Consider the following 21,666-nt stretch of genomic DNA (forward strand, 5'->3'; position numbering starts at 1 on the left):
CTTTTCATTTACTCAATAGACATTTTAGAAAGCCTAATACATCTGTGTGCCAGACCTGGTGGCTCAGAGATGAATGAGACATGGCCCCCTGCCCTTAAGGTGCTCACCATCTAGCAAGGGCAACAATCACATAATAACAATCTATGGCTACTGTGTTCTCTGAGATATCAAGGCAGAAGGGACAATGTTGGCCAAAGGGTATAAACTTGTAGTTATAAGACCAATAAGTTCTGGGGATCTAAGGGTGCATCAAGGTGGTTACAGTTAGTAGTACTGTATTTCTGTATATACTTGAGAGTCGCCAAGGGAGTAGATCTTAAATGTTCTCACTGCAAAAATAAAAAGGGTAATTAAGTGATATAGTGGAGGTATTAATTAATGCTATGGTGGTCATCATCTTGCAATATACAAATACATCAAATCAACACACTGTACACCTTAAGCTTACACAATGTTATATGTCAATTACATCTCAATAAAGCTAGGGAGGAGGGAAGAGGAATGGTCATCTATCACATCAGTGGGGAAGGGAAGCATTGTATCTGTCATTCACTAGGGCCATCCCTACTCTTCTGATGGAGGCATCTATACAGAAGAGGGGTTGACCTACAGGAGGCTCCTGGTTCAGCAGCTCTAAGCCTCCTATGTGGTCCTTGGGCTGAGTCAGAGACAAAAAGTACTTCTGTGGATTACGCTGATGTGATAATCTGTGCAGCACTACCATATATGTGAAAAGGTGGATGAATAAGGCATCTTTCCATTCTATTCAGGATAAGAAGTGACAAGTCTTAAAAGGAACCTGTGCTGTCTTTGTTGACAGTGAGTGCTAGAGCTCCTCCTCTCCCTGCTCAGCTCAGCTGTGAAGACATTCTTCCCTTGGAAGAGAAGCTAATGGCCAGAGCCCTCGGCTTGTGCTCTAACCTAGGCGCTCTCAGCCTGTCCCCTTGAGTCTCATGGAGAGAAGGGTCTGGGGAGCAGGAAGACTGACTTGGGCCATCCCTTAGAGCAGCACATGCAGCAGCCCCAGTGAATTGGCCAGTCTAGTCCCTGAGAAACCCCCGAGGCACGGCAAAGGTCACCAGGGCAATCATGGGAGTCAGCTCGAGTTACGAGTTACATCCCTTGATTTAAAAATACAGTTTAGGGGCGCCAGGGTGGCTCAGTCGGTTGGGCGTCCGACTTTGGCTCAGGTCATGATCTCGCGGTCCGTGGGTTCGAGCCCCGTGTTGGGCTCTGTGCTGACAGCTGAGAGCCTGGAGCCTGTTCCAGATTCTGTGTTTCCCTCTCTCTCTGACCCTCCCCCGTTCATGCTCTGTCTCTCTCTGTCTCAAAAATAAATAAATGTTAAAAAAAAATTTTTTTTTAATACAGTTTAGGGGCACCTGGGTGGCACAGTGGGTTACGTGTCCGACTCTTGGTCTCAGCTCAGGTCATGTTCTCATGAGTTGGAGCCCCACGTAGGGCTCTGGGTTGATAGCACAGAGTCTGGGATTCTGTCTCTCCTTCTCTCTGCCCTTCCCCCGCATGTGCTCTCTCTTTCCCTCTCTCAAAATAAATAAACTCTAAAAAATATTTTTAAAAATACAGTTTAGAAGGCAAAGTGAAATCATGAGACTCAGCAGAACCAGTGTGGGCATGAGGCACAAATCACAAGAGCTCTGTAAAGCATTCCTGATGAACCCATGTTCGTGTGCACTCACGCTTCAGGGCTCCTCCCCTGAGCCTTAGCTGGGCTGCTAAGGCGGAGCACTGGTTCTGGCCCTACTGAGCATCCAAAGGCAAAGGCAGACAGCCAGGCTGGCAGGCAGCAGAGCTCACTACAGATTTAGAGGGCCTTGGCCTGGGCCTGGGAGGGGAGAGACTGGGGCAGAAGGAAGCAAAGAGCCACATTCAGTCATATGTTATGCCAAGCGGGGAGAAGAGGAGCAGGATTAAGTGTCCTCATTTAATTAGTGAGTCAACTGATGCCAATAAAATGAAAATAATTTTTTCAAGGTCATACAGAACCCCAAACACTGCAGAACTGAATGTAAGGTACAACTGATGACATGTGCAGCCATTCTCCCTTGGCTGTTGGGCAAGGGAATGATGCTCCAAACATGAAGAAAGGGGTGGGGGAGGGTGGAGAGTAGGAGATGATTATGAAAAACAGCCACTGCTAAGGACCAGACTTTATCCCGTGCTTATTTGGCAAAAGGAGAATCTATCCAGCCATCCAGCCGGCAAACACCTATGCACCCTAAGAGCCAAGCACATGCTTAATGCTGAATGCAGATTTCCCAACTTCTCATTCTCTCTGTCTGAGAGGCTGTGGTTTAGGGATACAGATACAGACAACTCATCTAGAAAGTCTAATCTAAGACAAATCGTCTCAGGACCTCCACACCTGCTGTGCCCCTGCCTGGAAAGCGCTGGGGCCCCCACTCATCTCACTCAGGTCTCTGTTCAAATGTCACCTCCTCAAATGTCATCCCAACCCTCTCTAAAATAGTATCTCCACCCTCTGTCATTCTCTGTCTCCTAATCTTTTATTTTTTTCCCTCCACTTACTGATATAGTCTAATTTGTTGTTCATCTGTTGTCTCTCTCTCTCTCTCTCTCTCTCTCTCTCTCTCTCTCTCTCCACTTGTGCCCCAGCAAGAATTAAGTTCCATAAGAGTAGATGTTCCCTCTGTTTGGTTGACTGTTGTATACAGAGTGCTTAGCACCATGACTGACTGTTGAAATGAACATGTGACCAGTGAAAGGCCTTCCTGGACCCCCAAGTCCTGGTCACTCCTCTCCCGGTTTCTCCCAGGGCCCTGCGCATCTTTCTTCTTGCTTTGGTCAGGCCCTGTTCTCCTCCCTCACCCTCTTTCTTAGGACTGCGAGCTCCCCGAGGGCAGGCACTTCTGTCACCGCAGAGTCCCCAACTTGAGCACCAAGCCTGGCACTGCATTAATACTCAAAACACGCCTGCTGACTCAGTGGCGATGCAGACTACAAAGGAAAGTCTTTCTGAGGCAGAAAGCCTGGGGGAAAGAGGGAACCAGCAAAGACCGAACAGTCAGGCCATTCTCCAGTGAGCCAGGAAGTAGGAATCAATTCCCTTTGCCAGCCCACAAAAGCAGCACCAAGGGGACAAGTCTGATGAGTTCCATGAGGAAATAAGTGTGCATGGACAGGCAGTCATTGCCCAGAGGGGCTAATAAGCAAATGGAAGAAACCAAGCAAAAGAAAATGAAATGGCTTTTTGCAACAGAGCACATGTAACTAAGGAGCGGAACAAATGGGGCAAAAACGAGTCTCTGACCTGAAAATGAATGAGGCCGTCTTGTTTTGCTTCCCCCCTTGGCCCCAGGGTCACTGCGGAGGTCTGTGGGGTTTTCTCTGGTGCCAGCTTCTCTGACCTCTGGAACTCCAAATGTGGTAAAGCCCAAGGAGCAGGCAAAGGAACTATCTGGGACAAAGGGGCTCCAAGATCATGCTACCCACCTCTCCGTTGGCATCACAGGCTGTGTGAGTGTAGAAGTAGTCTTTGTCTGTGCAGGCTGGGCGTACTTTGCAGGAGGAAGATCCTTTTTCTAAGTTGCAAAAGTAAGGACAAATAGTTGAAGTTACATAAGAAAGCAGAGCTCTTGCCCACTTGCTCATGACCTGTGACCTCTAAGACCCAGGGGTATAGCACAGCACAGGTACTGACGGGGGGTAGAACACCCTGCATACCCACCCTTCCCTTTGTTTCACTTCCGGTCCCTAAAGCCCTGCTCAGATACCCCCTTTGCACCTCTCCCTAGTGCTATGAGAAGCCACTGGGCCCGCACAGTGGGGAGGGGCAGAGAGAAGGGGACCGGCCAGGGGACCAGTGAGGAGGGCGACTAGCTGGAAAGAGCATCTTACAGGTTAACCGCCACTAATGTAAGTTCCTGAAACCCGCATCCTGTTTTCCCTTTTCCATGCAACCATCCTACACAAATGAGCTGATAATTTCCTCTGACTCCACTTAAGACATGGAGCTCTTGGGGTGCCTGGGTGGTTCAGTCAGTTAAGTATCTGACTTCAGCTCAGGTCATCATCTCACGGTTCCTGAGTTCAAGACCCACGTCGGGCTCTGTGCTGACAGTTCAGAGCCTGGAGCCTTCCTCAGATTCTGTCTCTGTCTCGTTCTCTGCCCCTGCCCTGCTCGCGCTCACTCTCTCTCTTTCTCAAATATAAATAAACATAAAAAAAAAAAAAAGATACAGAGCTCTTTCCACTTTCCCTACCCCCAAACATCCTGGTGCCATCTCTAACCCTGACCTGTTCCTAATAAAAACCGTCTTAACTATCATTTTATTTATTCTACTCTCTGTATGTCAGTTTGCTTTAACCCTATGAGTGCCTCGATAGCAAGAACTATTTCGGTGTATCCCTCTTTGAAACAATGAATTTCACCTTTTCTGAATTACAAACATGTTGAGAATTTGTAAAAAGACCCGTTTCTTCTATCCAGAAAAATACACATAACTTTTGAAAATAAATTTTTAAAAATTTCCAGGGACTTTACTTCCCCAAAATAAAAGTCATGGCTTTATAGAGTGCCAGTACAATACTACCACTACACCTGTCTCCATCATTTCCACAGTGACTATTGTTGTCACCTGCAGGTAAACATTTAATACAAGCGAGACCTCCTCACTCTATATATTATCTGACAGGCTGTGTGATAGAGTGGACTGAGATTTTAAGTTAGACAGAATTGGGTTTGGATCCTGCTTTATTTCTTTAAAAAAAATTTTTTTTAAATGTTTATTTATTTTTGAGAGAGAGAGAAAGAGAGAGACATGGCATGAGTGGGGGAGGGGCAAAGAGAGCCGGAGACACAGATCCGAAGCAGGCTCCAGTCTCTGAGCAGTCATCACAGAGCCTGATGCGGGGCTCGAACCCACAAACCCTGAGATCATGACCTGAGCTGAAGTCAGACGCGTAACCTACTGAGCCACCCAGGCACCCCAGATCCTGCTTCATTTACCAGCTGTGTCACTTCAGGCAAGTTACTGAACCTGAGGCTTAGTGCTCTCATCTGTAGAGCAGGAATAATAATATCCACCTCACTGGAGCCAGCACATCCCTGGCACATCGTAAGTAGGGACTCACTAAATGCTAGTAACTATTATTACCTGGGTTTGTGCGAATGATTTCTATCTGGTAACTGTCATGGGATTTTAAATAAGGATTGAGGAATTTCTTTCTCTCTTTCCCAGCGAAGGCTTATTTCCCAACTGATCCCTTCTTCTTTCCAAGGCACCAAATGAGTTCCTAGATCAGAGAATCTCCTAGTTACAGCTTCCTTGGCCTGCCCTGGGGAGCTTCCTCAACCGCGCATTCTCACACCACTTCTGTCCCCGTCTTATTAGTCTGGACAAGAGGGAAATACTGCCTGAGAGACAGCTGGAGTCTTCTCAGCTCATTGACTTGGCTAACAAGCAGAAGGCCTCATTCAGCACAGAGAGATCCAGGGACTCCTGCTTTTGACAAACTGGGCCAAGAGAAATTTGGGGGGAGATGCTGAAAACACACCAATTCCCAGGACCTTGCATATTGGGTCTAGCAAATTGCAAGTTGCATGGAAGAAAGTACATTCTGCACAAGGACCTTTCTCTGTCAAATATTTGCTCAACCTGATGCCCTAGCTCCAGGTTTCAGCAAAAAAGGGTCCAGCTGTTTACACATTGACAACTGCTAAGGTAGTTTTAAGAAATGATTAACCCAAATGCTGAGACAGACCTTACTTCCCTAGCTCAGGTTTCATCAAAGTGTTTAAGTTGGGTACTAGTCAAGTTTGAAAGATCAGCCTAGATGGTCGGTGAGGGAGTGAAAAGTGATTCCTATAGCATTGGCCCCAGGGCAAAACTGTGAGAAGATAAAGTTTATCATGGGGGCTCCAGTTTCTCTCTTTGAGCCTCCCACCTCCTTCCAGGACCTTCTCCCCACCTCTAGGAGTACAAGGTCTTGTCATCCTGATCCACTGCATCACAGGAAAACATTTCCCCTGAAGGTTCAAGCATCTAATGAATGCTTGGCCCAGGTCAGACCCCACTTCAGACTCTGGACAAATCCCTCGAATTCTCTGTGCTGCCCTTGGTTCATTTATAAACAGGGAGATCAGTCCTGCACTCTGCTGTGAGTAATACATGAGAAAATGTTTGGTAAATTGTAAAGTACCATCCAAGTGACGTGTTACTGTTGTTACCTATGCTAAAAGTACTTTCATATTAAGCGAAGACAGCTGGGACTAGCCTTGACGGAAATGAACACAGTTGACCCTTGAACAATACAGGTTTGAACCAGGCGGGTCCACTTATATGCAGACTGGGTTTATACATATATATATATATATATATATATATATATATATATATTCAGTATATATACTGTAAACGTGTTTGCTCTTCCTTGTGGTTTTCTTTTTTTTCTTTTTTTATTAGTATTTTATTTATTTTTTAATTTACATCCAAGTTAGTTAGCATATGGTACAACAATGATTTCAGGAGTAGATTTCCTTGTGGTTTTCTTAATAACATTTTTCCTCCAGCTTCTTTTATTGTAAGAATACAGTATATAATACACAAAACATACAAAATATGCGTTGATCAATTGTTTTTGCTAGCAGTAAGGCTTCCAGTCATTAGTAGTTAAGTTTCTGGAGACTCAAAAGTTACATGTGGATTTCTGATTACCTGGGGGGTGGGTACCCCTTGTCCCCAAGTTGTTCAAGGGTCAGCTATGATAAAATACGTGCTTACTACATACCGGGCACTGTTCCAAATCCTTTATCTGTAGTAATCAAATGATCCACACAATAACACTATGAGGTAGATAGGATTATTGCCACTCCCATTTTATACACAGACAGGGGACTTGCCCCAGGTGACAGAGCTAGTAAGTGGTGGAGCAGGGATTTGAACCTTAGTAATTTAGTTCTGGAGTCCATGCTCTTAAACCCAAAGCTGTTCTACTAGGAAGTAAGTCCCTAATATTCAATGTAACACAAAGGAATTCATCTTAATGATCAAATTTTAGTTATCAATAAGAAAGATGCGTTTAGTCAAGTCTTTGTCCTTAACAGATACAGTCCCATCAGCTCCTAGTCTAGGTCCTGGATACCAGCAATGATGCCTGTTGCAAAATCTCTGGACTGTGGCGTCCACCTCCAGTTGTTCCATTCCTCATCCATTTTCCAAATGGCAGCTAGAGTGGTCCTTCAAAATCACAAGCCAGATCATGTTACTCCCCAGCTAAAATTCTTTAATGCCCCCCCACCCCATCCCTGCTGATAGGATCAAATCTCAAATGTTTAGCGATGGCACAGAAGGGCTGGTGGATGGCCTGTTGCCTGCCCACCTCTTGGCCTTGGATGCTAGGTCTCTCCAAGTCAGTTCCTGCCATGCCAAGTTTCTTCAAGATCCCTGAGCCTTCTGGCTTTGGCTACACTTCTAGACCATCCGTCAAATCACCAACTCATCTTTCAAGACCACAGCCACTGAACCCTTTCCTGTCTCCACAGTAAAGGACTGACCAGTTCTCTTCTTTGCCTCTACTGTGTGCTACACTCAGAGCTCCTATCCCAGCAGCTACTGCACCAGGGGGTTACTAAATTCAGGTGTTCCTATAACGGCGTTCCTACTTTCCGACATAAGGTAGAGGGTAGGCACCAGCTCCAACTCTAGCACCAAGCCCAAGCCCTGGCACCTGGCCGGCACTCAGGACTTAGTTGTAAATGGATGACTAAATGTTCACAGGGTCTTCTGACCTCCCTTTACACACAGTCCATCATAGGCTCTGATCTCTCCCCCCCCCCCACCCCCCCCCCCCCCTCTCTCTCTCTCTCTCTCTCTCTCTCTCTCTCTCTCTCTCTCTCTCTGCATTTCCCCAGCCTCCCACTGACCCTGTATTCTGGAAGAGTCAAGTCATTGTAAAAACTCACTTTCTAGTCAAAGAGGTGGATTGAGAACCTGGTGGCAAAAGTTCAAAAACTCAGACTCCCCACTGAACACTTTCATAACAGTTGTCTGGATGACAATCAGTTTACATACAGAGTTGATCAAAACATTCCCAGGTGGTTTCTCTAGAGCCACCTTGCCATTCAAACTCTTGTACAGCTGCTGGGCTGGAAAGGCAGCTGGAGACTAAGACCAACAAAGGCTGCCATTGATAGAGCAGGGAAGGAGAATGAGAAATGCAAGTGGAAAAACAGGAATTTAGGCTTATGGATTAAAAACATCCCTCAAGATCTCAACATTCCTGTTCTTGCTGAAAACTATACTCATTTGGCAAGATCTGTGTAGATAAACAGGACTGTTGTTTTAGGAATAGTGTAAAAACCAAGCGGTTCACATGGTCAGTGGCTCGTCTTGGCCGAGCAAACACATAGTGTAACACCTGCTGAAGGGTGTGTCTGTGGACAGGTTTGAGTGTCTGCTTGAGAGAGAGCCTTGAGCTGGGTGTGTATGTGAGTCTGGGTAAGAAAAGGAAACTGGAATAATTATGAGTGTTTGTAGGGAAAGCGAAGGGACTCCTTCTCCCTCCTGGCTTATTTGTTTAGAACCTGTCTTAGATATTGGCCGCTGTGCCAATGCCTGGGGTGCCTGAGCAGAGGGTCCTCTGGGGAGACTGCCCACCTTACACCATAGCCCTGCTACCCTGGGACTCCCTCAAATGACCAGTTCTGTTTCTCAAGTTGTGATGCTTTAGGAAGCTACTCAGAGACTAGCAACAGCCTGCTACACCTGTCCCCTTATTTTCCCTCAGAACACTCGTTTTTAAACTATGTTCCAAGGAACCCTGGATTTCCTGAAAAGGCCTCCCTTGAATTCAATGGATGCTCAGGCTGCTAAAAGTAGTAAAAAGATTGTAATTTCCAACTTTAGCCCTTGCTATCAAAATGTTTTGCTCATCAATACAGCCTCATGGCTCTTCTAAATTAACTTTGATAATAATTGTTATGAATTAAAATATATAAACATATACCTTTTACTTACAGTATCTATTATTTATAACTATAATCTTTTTTTAATGTTTATGTATTTTGAGAGAGACAGCATGAGTGCAGGGGAGGGGCAGAGAGAAGGAGAAAGAGAGAGAATCCCAAACAGGCTCCGCACTGTCAGCGCAGAGCCCGACGCGGGGCTCGAACCTGTGAACCAGGAGACCATGACTTGAGCCGAAGTCAAGAGTCAGACGCTCAAATGACTGAGCCACTCAAGCACCCCAACTGTAATCTTATATAAGGTTTTGTGTCTACAAATTTCACTGCTTAGGAAAAAAATAAAAAGATTGCAACCCCTTTCTCCAACTTTCCTAATCCCTGTAACCCTGAACTGCTTTTTCTTTTTGCCACAGCCCCCTGCACGTTTTACTGTCTAATGTACTATAATTTATTATATATTTATTATCATTACTGTTTATTGTCTGCCTCCCACCCTCCCCCACCAGAATGTAAGTTCCATGAAAACAGGGAGCTTTGCCGATTTTGTTCACTGGTGTATTCCAAGCACCTAGAGCCTGGCACATAGTAGGGGCTCAATAATTACTTGTTGGACGATTTCATTTTTGTTTCCAGAGTGATCAGTGGAGTGTGGATCAGCAAGGCTCTTCCAGTGTCCAGGAAACCAGGGTTTAAGAAGCATCGTCTTCAGCATGGTCAGAAGGATGCTCTCCTTCCTGTTTTCTCCCCATGTTTGTTGGTTATCACCCCCTCCCCACCTCCACCAAACTCTACCCACCCTCAGAAACATCACCTGAGTATTTGTCAGGGTCACACTGGTGGCAGGAAGTCTCTCCCTTATTTGAGTAAGAGTTGGCTGGGCAAAGTTCACAGAAAGAGGAGCCCTGCTTGTCTGCATATGTGCCAGGTTTGCAGGGGAAGCATTCTGAAGTGTAGGCCACCCCTAGGGAGGACGAACAACATAGAAAAGCAACGGTTGAGCCTAGAGACTGAGGCCTGGGGACCGGCCCTCACCCCCCCCCCCCCCCCCCCCCACAGAGTTAGGAAATCAGCAGCAGATGCCGGACCCAACTCCCCCTTGGTACCTGTTATGGCGATGTTTCTCACCAGCACAGGCTTGGAAACTTTGGACCACACTGAGAAGGCTGTGGTTCTCCAATAGAGGACATTATTGCCTCGGTTTAGCTCAACCTAGAAACCGCAAACAGGAAGTTCATTTAGCTGCAGAGATGGATATCCCTAATCCATCGGATTAGCCTCTTGTGGGGATCCTTCCCCTTACTGTCTGCGTGGAGGCACCTCTTCTGATCCCTTCCCTCAACTTCCTCAGCTCTGCCCTTCCTCCCAGATCAGTTTAGCTCCTCTCTGCCTTGAAGTCTCCTCTTACAACCCTCATGGCCTCTCCCTCACCCACATATACTACGAGTATCTCCAAGGTAAGACCCATGGAGGAGCCTGAAGGTGCTGACAGGAGGGTGAGTGGACTTCCCTCACTCTTCTCTGATTCTGTGTATCCCCAGAAGACCTGGCCCTTAACCCTGCGAAGCTGCTGGTCCTTGGGGTCGAGCCATGGGAGCAAGTCGGCCCACACCTATATTCTGTCAACTCAAGAGGACAGAAACTATGGCATCCTCATCATGTCAGACCCCTGCCTTCTAGGGACAGAGGGGTGGGAAGCCCAGACCAGGAGGAAACTGTCCTTGGAAGAAAAGCCCTTGATCCCTTTTCTGGTAGCCCCAGGAAAGGCTCCAAGAAGGCTGGTATGATACTTACACTGTGGAATTCCCACCCTTTCTCTGTGGTTTTCATCCACCTGGAGTCATCCACGTTGGGCTGGCACTGGTCATTCTGAACCTGAGGTGGCAAGAGTTTGGGGACAGAGTCAAAGCTTTCCAAGAAAATGGGTTCTTCACCCCCCCCCCCCATGCTGCAACAGGCTTCCAGAGGGCTCTTCTTATGGGGGAAGAGTTTCCAGTTTCTTTTGGGGACTGAGCTCAAAACACGAGTCCTGAAGCAGGGCAAGAGCTAGTTATACACACAAAACGTCAAAGCAGGGGTGCCTGGGTGGCTCAGTTGGTTAAGCATCTGACTTTGGCTCAGGTCATGGTCTCATGGTTCGTGGTTCAAGCCCCGCATCAGGCTCTGTGCTGACAGCTCAGAGCCTGGAGCCTGCTTCCGATTCTGTGTCTCCCTTTCTCTCTGCCCCTCCCCTGCTCACGCTCTGTCTCTCTCAAAAGTAAATAAACATTAAAAAAAATTATTTTAAAGGCAATGCATCAACACCGAAAAAATAACTCATAACTCAGAAGCCTTTACATGCTGTTTTCATGTCTGAGCAGGCGGAATGCCTAGGGTCTCCTGCCCCTGCAGAGCCCCCGAACTTCTGCCTTTCTCCCCACATCTTGAAGTCTCAGCCCATTTGTCCATAGTTCTCTCCAGAGGGAAGACAACTGTGGAAAATCCCCAACCGGAAATGTGCTTGTGATCCTGTAAATGAATCTGAGCCTTGGAGAGCCTTTACCTCCCAGCCTCCCCCATGGCCAGGGGCTTACAAAAAACTCGAAGATGATGCTGGAGTCTGGGTAGTAGTACTCGAAGTTGACGGAACCAGACTGCTTCAGGTTGACAGCATACATCAGCGTGGCTGTGCATTCGTCCGTGTTGGAGGAGATGTAGTCACCCAGGGGAACCCACTTGGACCTGTGAGGGAACGAGAGCCAAGTTCACTGGCAGGCGCACGGCCCATCATGCTTTGTGGGAAGTGCAGGTCTCATGTCCTGCTGGGTCTCTGTGGAATTCCAGACTCGTGACTCGCAAATGGGAATTTCGTCACGAACATGCTCAGTAAAGAATGACCTCTGGATCAAGGAGGCTGGAGATACAGCCGACATGAGGAAGACAGGTAGGTGTACCCCCACCTGTCTTCCTCCCAGGTACTGAACTACACGTTTTATATTCATGATTTCCTTTCATTCCCATTTAATGGATGGTAAAACTGAGGCTCAGTGAGTACCTTGCCCGGTATCACTCAGCCAGCAAGTGGCAGGGCTGAGATTCAAACCCAAGTCTGCCTAATTCCGAAGCTGTCAACGAAATTTAGCAGACACTGCTGTTTTTCAGAAACCAAGAGTCCATCCAATCTATCCCACCTGTTTTTCTGGAAATGCCCACTTTTAGATGCTGCATGTAACTGGCAACTGGGAAGAGGGAAGGCCAGAGAACCTTCTAGACTCTAGCCCTGCAGCATTTCTTTCACTTTCTCTGCCAAACTTTCCCTCCCCCTGGGTATTCCCACATGCTGTTCACTCTTTCTGGAACAAACTACCTCCTCTCCCCCTCGGTTTACTTCCTCCTCATGTCTTAAAATAACGTCACCTCATCTGAGAAGTCCCCCTTGACTCTACTGGCCTCTGCTATGTGTACCCTGAGCTCTCACAGATTCTCTTCTCGTAGCCATAACTCTCCTCTACTTCACTTACACATACTATGAGAGATTGAAGACCCCCACCCTGCTTAAGAAATACAATATAGCAGAAGCCTTGGTGTACACCCAGCTAATCTCAAGCCCTTGAATACCACCTGCTCCTTTCAGCCAAGTAACAACTTTCCAGAATATGGTGCTTACCATCTGCACATGGTTCCTTATCCTTTAATAATTATGCAGGTATTTCTAAACAATATGCCTACGATCATGGTTTTGCACGTTTTCAGACCTCGTGTAAATGGCATCATATTTATGTGTGCTGAAACTTACTTTTTTTGTTCGTTTCAGTATGATGATTGTGGGATTCATCCCTATTCACACAGAGCTATTTTTTCATTTCTGCTACTCTATAATATTGCCTTGCATGGTTCTACCACAGTTATTTACCCATTACTCATTGGTGGACTTTTAGGTTGTTTCCAGTGTTTTGCTCTTGTACCCACTCTGTTAGAAACACTCTTGCTCTGCTCCTCGTACGCGTGTCTGAGGGAGGTGGTTGGGAGAACAACCGCTGGGTTAGAGGGCATGTGAACCTCCAGCTCTCCCAGCTCCTGCCATACCGTCTCCAAAGTAGTTGCTACCAACTTGTGCCCGCCAGCATGTGAGAGAGTTCCTGTTCCTCTACGTCCTCCCCAAATTTGGAATGGTCAGACTGTAAAGTTGTTGCCAATGTGATGTAGTAAGAGACAGTGTCTCATTGGGCTTTACATCTTATTTCTTTGATTATTAGTGAGGCTGAGCATCTTTTCTTTATTTGCAATTCGGCTTCTTCTGATTATATATATATATATATATATATTTTTTTTTTTTTTTTTTTAGAGAGAGAGCATGAGCAGGGGAGAGAGGCAGAGAAGGAGAGACAGAAAGAGAGAGGGAGAATCTTAAGCAGGCTCCAGGCTCAGCACAGAGCCCGACAAGGGGCTCAATCCCATGCCCCTGGGATCATAACCTGAGCCAAAATCAGATGCTCAACCAACCGAGTCACCCAGGTGCCCCCTCTTCTGATCATATTCTAATTCTTCTTTAATTCTTCTTTAATTGTCTGTCTTCCTGGCTGGCTTACAGATGCTGTAAGGGCAGAGACCAAACTTATCTTGCTCACTAATGTAGCCCCAGGACCAAGCCCTGTGCCTGGCACATAGGAGGGACTCAGAATTATATAGATTAATGTAGAAAATGGTGACCAAAGATAATCCCACTCTTTCATTGTTTTGCCTGAGACCAGCCCAGGCAAGTATTAACAGTGATTAACAGATCCCCCTGTTAAGGGGATCTATGTTTGTTAGAATAATAGCATGTATTTCAAGTTCGTTATTTATTTTTTTTAATGTTTATTTATTTTTGAGAGAAAGAGAGAGAGAGAGAGAGAGAGCAGGGGAGGGGCAAAGAGAGAGGGAGACACAGAATCCAAAGCAGGCTCCAGGCTCTGAGCTGTCAGCAAAGAGCCCCATGCAGGGTTTGAACTCAAGAACTACAAGATCATGACCTGAGCTGAAGTCAGACACTCAACTGACTGAGCCAGCCAGGTGCCCCTCAAGTTCTTTAATAGTGTTATTCTCAGGGCACCTGGGTGGCTCAGTTGGTTAAGCGACCAGCTCTTGATTTCTGCTTAGGTTATGATCTCACGGTTCGTAAGATCAAGCCCCGCATTGGGCTCTGCCCTAACAGCCTGCTTGGGATTCTGTCTCTCCCTCTCTCTCTGAACTCCCCCACTCTCTCTCTCTCAAAATAAATAAGTAAACATTAAAAAAAATAGTGTTATTCTCAAATACCTATGCTGAGCTCATCCCAGACACCCCAACTAATCTAATGGTATTGATTTCTCCTGCTAAAAGAGACAACGCTTAATGCTGATGTGCTCCATGGCATCTTCCATAAATAACTCCTAGAGTGAGATGAATAATTAAAAGGATGCCATAAGTGGGCTACATTTGCAAAAGGCATCACAATTCTGGGTTTTGTCAGAGTTGTCTCTGGTGAAGATCATTTCACATTCAATAATAACAAACATGTGTTGATTGATTTCTAGTGGCAGGGATTGCTCTGAATTCTTCACATGGATCATCTCATTTAATCCTTACCACAACCTACAAGAATACTATTTTTAACACTGTTTTTGTTTGTTTGTTTTGTTTTTTTAGGATGAGGAAATCGAGGCATGGAAGTGATTAGGAAACTTAACTAATCACACAATTGATCACATAGTAATAAGTCTGCTAAGTGCCATATGGAGAAATACAAGATGGTGCAAGAGTGTGTATGTGACGGGAATCTGTGGGGTCAGAGCCGGCGTCTCCGAGGAAGTGACCTTCAGGCAGAGACCTGAGTGCGAAGCAGCAGTGAGCCAGAAGAGCTGGAGAAGAGCGTGTTCAAAGACCCAGGAGGGAAGGAGTATGGTGGCCACGTGGCTGGAACACAGTAAGCCAGAGGGAAGGCATTTGGGTGAAGCTGGAGAAATGGGCAGAAGGCAGAGGCCAGACCAGGCCGGCCACGCAGGCTGCGGCAAGGTATTGGATTTTATTCCAGGAGCAACAGGAATCCACAGAATCTGGAGTTTCGAGTGGGGAAGTAGGGTGGTTGGACTTGTGTTTTTTCGGTCTGGCTGCTGGCCGCCAGTGGCATGCAGAGGCTGGAGCAGAGGCTGAGACGAGTTGGGGGCGCCGGAGGCAGAACGGCGGGGAGGCTGGCTCTGGTCAGGTTGGAGACAGCGGACATGGGTTCGGGTAACATCTCGGTACTAGCTCAATTATTGCCTTTCTGAGGGCGGTGAGGAAATCACACAGCCTCTCTAGATGGCCATTTTGTCTCCATTTCTACAGAGGAAAAACATTCTTTCTCCCCTCCCAGGGATGTCTTGGATGCCTTAAGATGCAGGCCCTGAAGCAGTGTGTGCTGTGGAAACACAAGTTGTTATTAACTGGCCCACATCCTGTCTTGCTGAGAGGTAATGATTTCTGGACTCTCAGTGACGTCCCCAGAGAGAGAAACCCTTTCTTCAAGCGGGTAAGAATTGATTGGGTGACCGGGCCTGCACCTTGTTGCAGGGGTGGGGAGGTGGAGTCAATTACATTCTCTATTAGGATGTAAATGGCTCTCCTTTCAGCTTTAATCCTCCCTGGCTTTATCTCTGTTGCCAACGTTGTCATGCCAATGATTTTGACACATAATGTTAAACTCTAAAGTGACATTAAAATCGGACTATAAAATACCTGTTGCCTGGCTCCGCTAATGAGTCTTCTTTTTAAGTGTAGGAACGGGACACATTGGTCCCAGTTTTAGAGACCCAAGTGTAAACAATCATTAACTCCTTTTATCCTTTTGATTACTTGGGGGTAAGAGAAACTTTCATGTACTTTCCTCGCATCTTATCTGTCAAAGAGCATCTGTGCACCCCTCTGCTTCTCCTCCCTAGGACCCGACATTGCCTAGCATACACTAAATGTTATCTGAGGGTGGCTTCATGGGGCAGTAGAGAGCTTGGGACTGGGTTTGAATTCCAATGTCACCAGTTCTAAGCTGGGTAACAAAGGACAAGTCACTTAACCTTGCTAAGCCTCCAATTCCTCATTTGTGTAAAGGAAATAATGATAACCAATTTCAGAAGGTTCTTGAGAGAATTATAGAAAGTAATATATGTAAAGCATCTAGAATAGTGCCTGACACATAGAAGGCACATCATTTAATTCCTGTCCCTGGAATTAAATATCGAAAGATATGATAAGGATCACTCACCAGTTACTCAAGCACCTGGGGCTGAGCTTTTCAAGTACTGAAAAGATCTCCTTCTGAGCTAGAAAATTTTTTCTGGTCACCAGGGTCTCAAGAGGTTTGGAAGATCCCACCCACCACTGACCAAAGATCTGGCCCTAGTCTATCTCCCTCAAACCTATAAACTCAGGTTGGGCTGACCAGTTTTAGAAGTTAACACCAAAGCCAGGAAGATACCTAGCGCTTTACACATTGGGTTGCAATCAAGTTGAGGCAGCTTATTGCTGATCCAAAATCCCATGGCAGAAATCCAATTAGGTTCTATTTTAAGTGGACGGGGCCATTTAACCCTTATCCACCATATCCGCCCCTCTCTATTTCCCCCTGTTCTTTACCCCTCACCAACGCCTGTCAGTCACTGTAAGCTTGGATCAGTAAGAGTGGGCTGAGGTGGGCGTTATGTCCAACAGTCCTGTGGGAAGCTGCTCCAACCTAACCCTTGGCTGCTTGGCTCCCTGGTTTCCATCCTCCCCAGCCCAGCACAGGGGAAGGGACTATAGGGGGCACTCACGCAGTGCAGTTCTCAGTGGACTCGGTGGTGGTGTCCTCGATCTCCATGTTGGTTGAGAGACTGGCAAAGCCATGGGGCAGCTCATCCCACTCGTCAAACCGGATTCCCGTGCCAAGGGAGTAGCGGCCCTCAGCGCATGGCTTACAGGACTGGTCCTTCATGTCCAGAAACTCCCCGGCTTTGCAAGAAAAGGCTGGAACGCAGAGAAGGGACAAGGGGAGGATGGTGAGGCCACTGCCACCAGGAGGAGTAGGCAGCCTGTGGGCACCCTAAAATGAGGAGCAGAGGATCAAGATCCAGAAGTTGACCCACTAAGATTTAAAACATCTTGTATGATTCCCATTATATGGAAAGTCCAAAATAGGAAAATCCAAGAGACAGAAAGCAGATCTATGGTGCCAGGGGCTTGGGGGGAGGGGACGTGGGTAGAGATTGTTCACGGATATGATGTTTCTTTTGGGGGTGATGAAAATATTGTGAAGTTAGATAGTGGTTGTACAACTGTGAATATTCTAAAAACTAGACTTTACACTTTAAGGGGGTGGATTTTATGATATACAAATTATATCTCAATAAAGCTGTTATTTTAAAAAATAAAATTGGGGGCGCCTGGGTGGCTCAGTCGGTTAAGCAGCCGACTTCGGCTCAGGTCATGATCTCGCGGTCCGTGAGTTCGAGCCCCGCGTCGGGCTCTGTGCTGACAGCACAGACCCTGGAGCCTGCTTCAAATTCTGTGTCTCCCTCTCTCTCTGACCCTCCCCCGTTCATGCTGTCTCTCTCTGTCTCAAAAATAAATAAACGTTAAAAAAATTTTTTTTTAATAAAAAATAAAAAAATAAAATTTAGGGCTGTGGGAGCTCTGCTTTAGTGAACTTGTCCCTGACGGTTTCGTTTCCTGAGGGACAGCCTTGGCCATTCTGAGAGCTCTCCAGTAGAACATACCATGGTCTTCTGAACGGTGCCCAGCCCTTCAGCCATGAATTTCCCCGAGTCTCTGGTCTCTGTCTCCTTTCTGGCTCCACTGCCACCATGCTGGTTGGGATTCTCCTGGCTGTTAGCTCAATGATCACAGAGTCCTCCTAACTAGTTCCCTGTTTCCTGCTTTTGCTCATTCTGTGGTCAGAGGTATCTTTCTAAAACACGGGTAGGTACTATTATTCCTGTTATTTAAGAGATCATCAGGCACTCCCCTTGGGTTATAGAATCTAAGCTCTCAGCCAGGCATTCAAAATCTTCTGCAATTTTTTCCTCAAACTAACTTTCCAGCTTGATCTCCCACTACAGGCTTTGCTCCACTACAGCCCCATCTGTCACCGTCACCTTCCATGCGTTGCCTCCACCCCAGACCACATGTTCTTCCCTGAATGTGTCTGGTGTTCTTCCACCTGCAAACCTCTGCCCAAGTAGTTCCCCGAGCTGTTCCTGAGCCCTAGGCACCCGTACCTCCTGTCCTTTGTCATCTCATATGAATACATCATATTGATGTGTGCCTGCTGCTAGGCTCTGAGCTCCTCTGGGGACAGTGGCTCAGTAACTGGCACAGACATAGTAGGGGCTCCGTATAGTTTTGCTGAAAAAATGAATGGAAGAATGAATGTCTGCTTCTTCCACCAGACGTTAAGCTTTTGAAGGCAGAGACTGTGCCTTATATATCTCCGTGGTTCACAGTGCATGCACATAAGAAGAGCTCGGTTAAGCTGGTGGAGTTACCTGAAGATGGCTCACTTGTTTGCAGCAGTCACACCTCAGTCCCGCTCAGATCTTCACAATATCCGTTCAGTAGTTTAACAAGCATTTATTTGCTCACCGACTGAACCAGGCACTATGTAAGTTTTTGGTTTTTTTTTTAAAGAATTTAAATGCCCTCGGGGTGTCTGGGTGGCTCAGTTGGTTAAGCGTCCTACTTCAGCTCAGGTCATGATCTCGCGCTCAGTGGGTTCGAGCCTCGAGTCAGGCTCTGTGCTGACAGCTCGGAGCCTGGAGCCTGTTTTGGATTCTGTGTCTCCCTCTCTCTCTGCCCCTCCCCTGCTCATGCTCTGTCTCTCAAAACTGAATAAATATTAAAAAAAAAAGAATTTAAATCTCCTTTCCAAATCTCCAAGTATTCCTTGATTCTAGTCCCTGTTTTATCCCTTTACACTGCTAAGAAGAACAGTGGAGGGGAAACAGCTGCCAATTGTAGAAAAATTGTGACTACAGAGTCGCAGAGGTGGGGACAGAGCTGCAGACAAGTCACGGCTTTTCTGATCGCACAGTCAGCTCCACAGCTGGGCAAGGTTCTTGTTCCCTGAAGTGATGCCCAGTGCATTTTAAAGGTCTGTCTGTGCAGAAATTCATCTTCTCTGGCTTCCTTTTGAAGAACAAAAGCAAATCACAGTCTTTTCCTAATGCCTGATTGTGGCTGGTAAGTGCAGACTGGAGAGAGATGCACAGGCACAAAAGAAAATGTATGCAAACAGAAAGAAATCGCTGACTGGCACACAGCTGGAATTGCTCATACTTTATCCCCTGATGGGATTTAAATTTAAAAGAAAGAAAGAAAGAAAGAAAGAAAGAAAGAAAGAAAGAAAAGCAAAGCAAAGCAAATTTAGATACCCAGTTTGCATCCATGAAATCACATTTCTGTACCAAATCTCAAAGGGGCTGGGGACTAACTGGGGGAGAGATCTGATTCCTTAAGGCAGCTGCGCTGTCAGAGAGGGCCTGGCTTGGATGGCAGGAGGCTCGGGGCAGAGGCCAGAGGTGAGCGGCAGGAATGCTTACAGCACTCAGTGCCCTTGACAGGGTCGGGGAGGCTGGTGCACAGGCCCGGGGTGTGCGGCACGGCGACCCTCCACCTGGATCCCGTGCTGTCACACGCGGTGTACTCGTAGTGGTACTCAGACTGCAGGGGAGACAACAGTGGGCAAAACGTGCATTAGCAGTGATCAGACATTAACAGCTTTCCACCCACTTCCCGCCCAGCATGGGGCTGCCGGGCTGCCGACACCACGCGCCTGGGGCCCCAGCAGGGAGCAAGGATCATGGTGCCCGAATGTTTGTTAGGAAGCCCACAGGAGCTGCAATGATTTGGATCACTCCTCTCCACCCAACCACAGTCCAGTCCTTAGAAATCCTTTCTGTGTGGTGACTCTCTTTGCTGTTGTATATAGATAATGACCCAACGGACCAAAGGAATGTGAGAAGGAAACTACAGAACAGGCTGGAAACAGGTGCTGGCTTTCTTGTCCTAAACCGTAGAATTATGAGCAAGAACTGGTCTGTGAAAAACGTGCAAAGGATTGTCACAGAAGCTGTATTTTCCTGTTCTTCACACTCCCTTCTGCCTGGAAAGATGATGAGTTCCCACCTTACATTTTATGAAAACATCCTATCTCACCCAGGCAGCTCTCATCACCTGAACCTATTCATGCCTAATTTCTCTGTGCAGTGGGACACTCACAGTTCAGTTGCTTTACTGAACTAACAATAACCTAAATAAGAGCCACAAAACAGCCCAATCAAGTATTAAATAGAACAACAGTAACAACAAAAGTAATAAAAAGCACTACTTTGGAGGATAAAAAAACCCCACAATGGATCCATCAAATGCCCTTAAACATTTCCCACTCTTTTAAATCTCGTAATAAACAACAGATCACAGAACTATTATCATTTTGGCTCTGACAAGTATTTTATAATCCGCCCTTACCTAAATCTATATTCAAGTGCAGGGAAGTACTTGGTACTATTGTGTCCATAAGAAAAATCGATTTAATGTCCCCTTTCAACCCACATAAGAGCATGATTGCATACCACGTGTAAATGCAAGGAGCTGAGACTAAAAATGAGACCATTTTGAAGTTTGCTAATCTAAGAATGCATCAGAACCAAAAGCAGAAATCTTTACCTTTTGGAAGAGGTAAACACGCTGCATTTCATTTATTCTAAAATGCATATTTATTTCACATTTTTTTTTAAATTTTTTTTTCAACGTTTTTTTATTTATTTTTGGGACAGAGAGAGACAGAGCATGAACGGGGGAGGGGCAGAGAGAGGGAGACACAGAATCGGAAACAGGCTCCAGGCTCTGAGCCATCAGCCCAGATGCCTGACGCGGGGCTCGAACTCACAGACCGCGAGATCGTGACCTGGCTGAAGTCGGACGCTTAACCGACTGCGCCACCCAGGCGCCCCTTATTTCACATTTTAACATCTGTGAAATCAAAGTGGCTTATAATTGACACAATAAGGAAGCACTGTGTCATATTTTAACTGATAAAGCTTTTCCTCTCTTTGCAATACGTAAAAAACGGTGGGTCTAAGAAGCAATGGCATCTCAGATTTGTGGAAATATAGTGAACGTGTTGTTTCTCGAGCTGTAGTTTCAGAAACTCAAGATGATAAGAGAACAATTTTATTTCCCTCTATTTTAAATATTTACCAAATATATATTCTATGCCCAGCCATTAGAATTACTAAGTGCTGCGCCCAGTATGGCTCAAGATAGCAACATACAAACTCAGCAATTTCATCCGAAGGGAGAAGATGCGGAGAAGGGGAAAATTGGGGGAACTGTTTTGGGAGTTCTAATTTTTTTATGTTCGTTTATTTATTTTGAGAGGGAGAGAAAGTGCATGCGAGCAGGGGAGGAGCAGAGAGAGAAGGAGAGAGAGAATCCCAAGCAGGTCCTGTGCCGTCAGCGCAAAGCCCAACACAGGGCTCAATCCCACCAACTGTAAGTTGACATCAAGAGTCGGATGCCTAACTAACTGAGCCACCCAGCTGCCCCAGTGAGCCTAACTTTTGATGAGAATCTTTGGCTTTGGACTTAGACGTCAGTGTCATCTAGGAAAGAAAAACATCAGGATTCTTTGTGCCCTTGGGCTACCATGTCTCTGGGTCTATTCCCCCCACCCCCAATTCCAGTCTTTTCCTTATCTCAGAGGACTCTAAGGT

General features: G+C 46.4%; 1 protein-coding gene across 4 annotated transcripts in view; it reads right to left on the reverse strand.

The window, feature by feature from the left end:
- Positions 1–21,666, reverse strand: part of ELAPOR1 (endosome-lysosome associated apoptosis and autophagy regulator 1) — a 68,261-nt gene that overhangs the window by 16,120 nt on the left and 30,475 nt on the right. For all 4 annotated transcript variants that reach the window (XM_049616652.1, XM_049616655.1, XM_049616653.1 and 1 more), the window contains 7 exons: positions 19,492–19,612; positions 16,729–16,921; positions 11,518–11,665; positions 10,739–10,819; positions 10,051–10,156; positions 9,759–9,908; positions 3,475–3,563 (listed from right to left, as the gene is read on the reverse strand). In XM_049616652.1, the coding sequence (XP_049472609.1) occupies positions 3,475–3,563; positions 9,759–9,908; positions 10,051–10,156; positions 10,739–10,819; positions 11,518–11,665; positions 16,729–16,921; positions 19,492–19,612 (888 nt within the window). The remainder of the gene's footprint in view (positions 1–3,474; positions 3,564–9,758; positions 9,909–10,050; positions 10,157–10,738; positions 10,820–11,517; positions 11,666–16,728; positions 16,922–19,491; positions 19,613–21,666) is intronic.

The sequence above is a fragment of the Panthera uncia genome, assembly GCF_023721935.1.
Source record: "Panthera uncia isolate 11264 chromosome C1 unlocalized genomic scaffold, Puncia_PCG_1.0 HiC_scaffold_4, whole genome shotgun sequence".
Classification (NCBI taxonomy): Eukaryota; Metazoa; Chordata; class Mammalia; order Carnivora; family Felidae; genus Panthera; species Panthera uncia.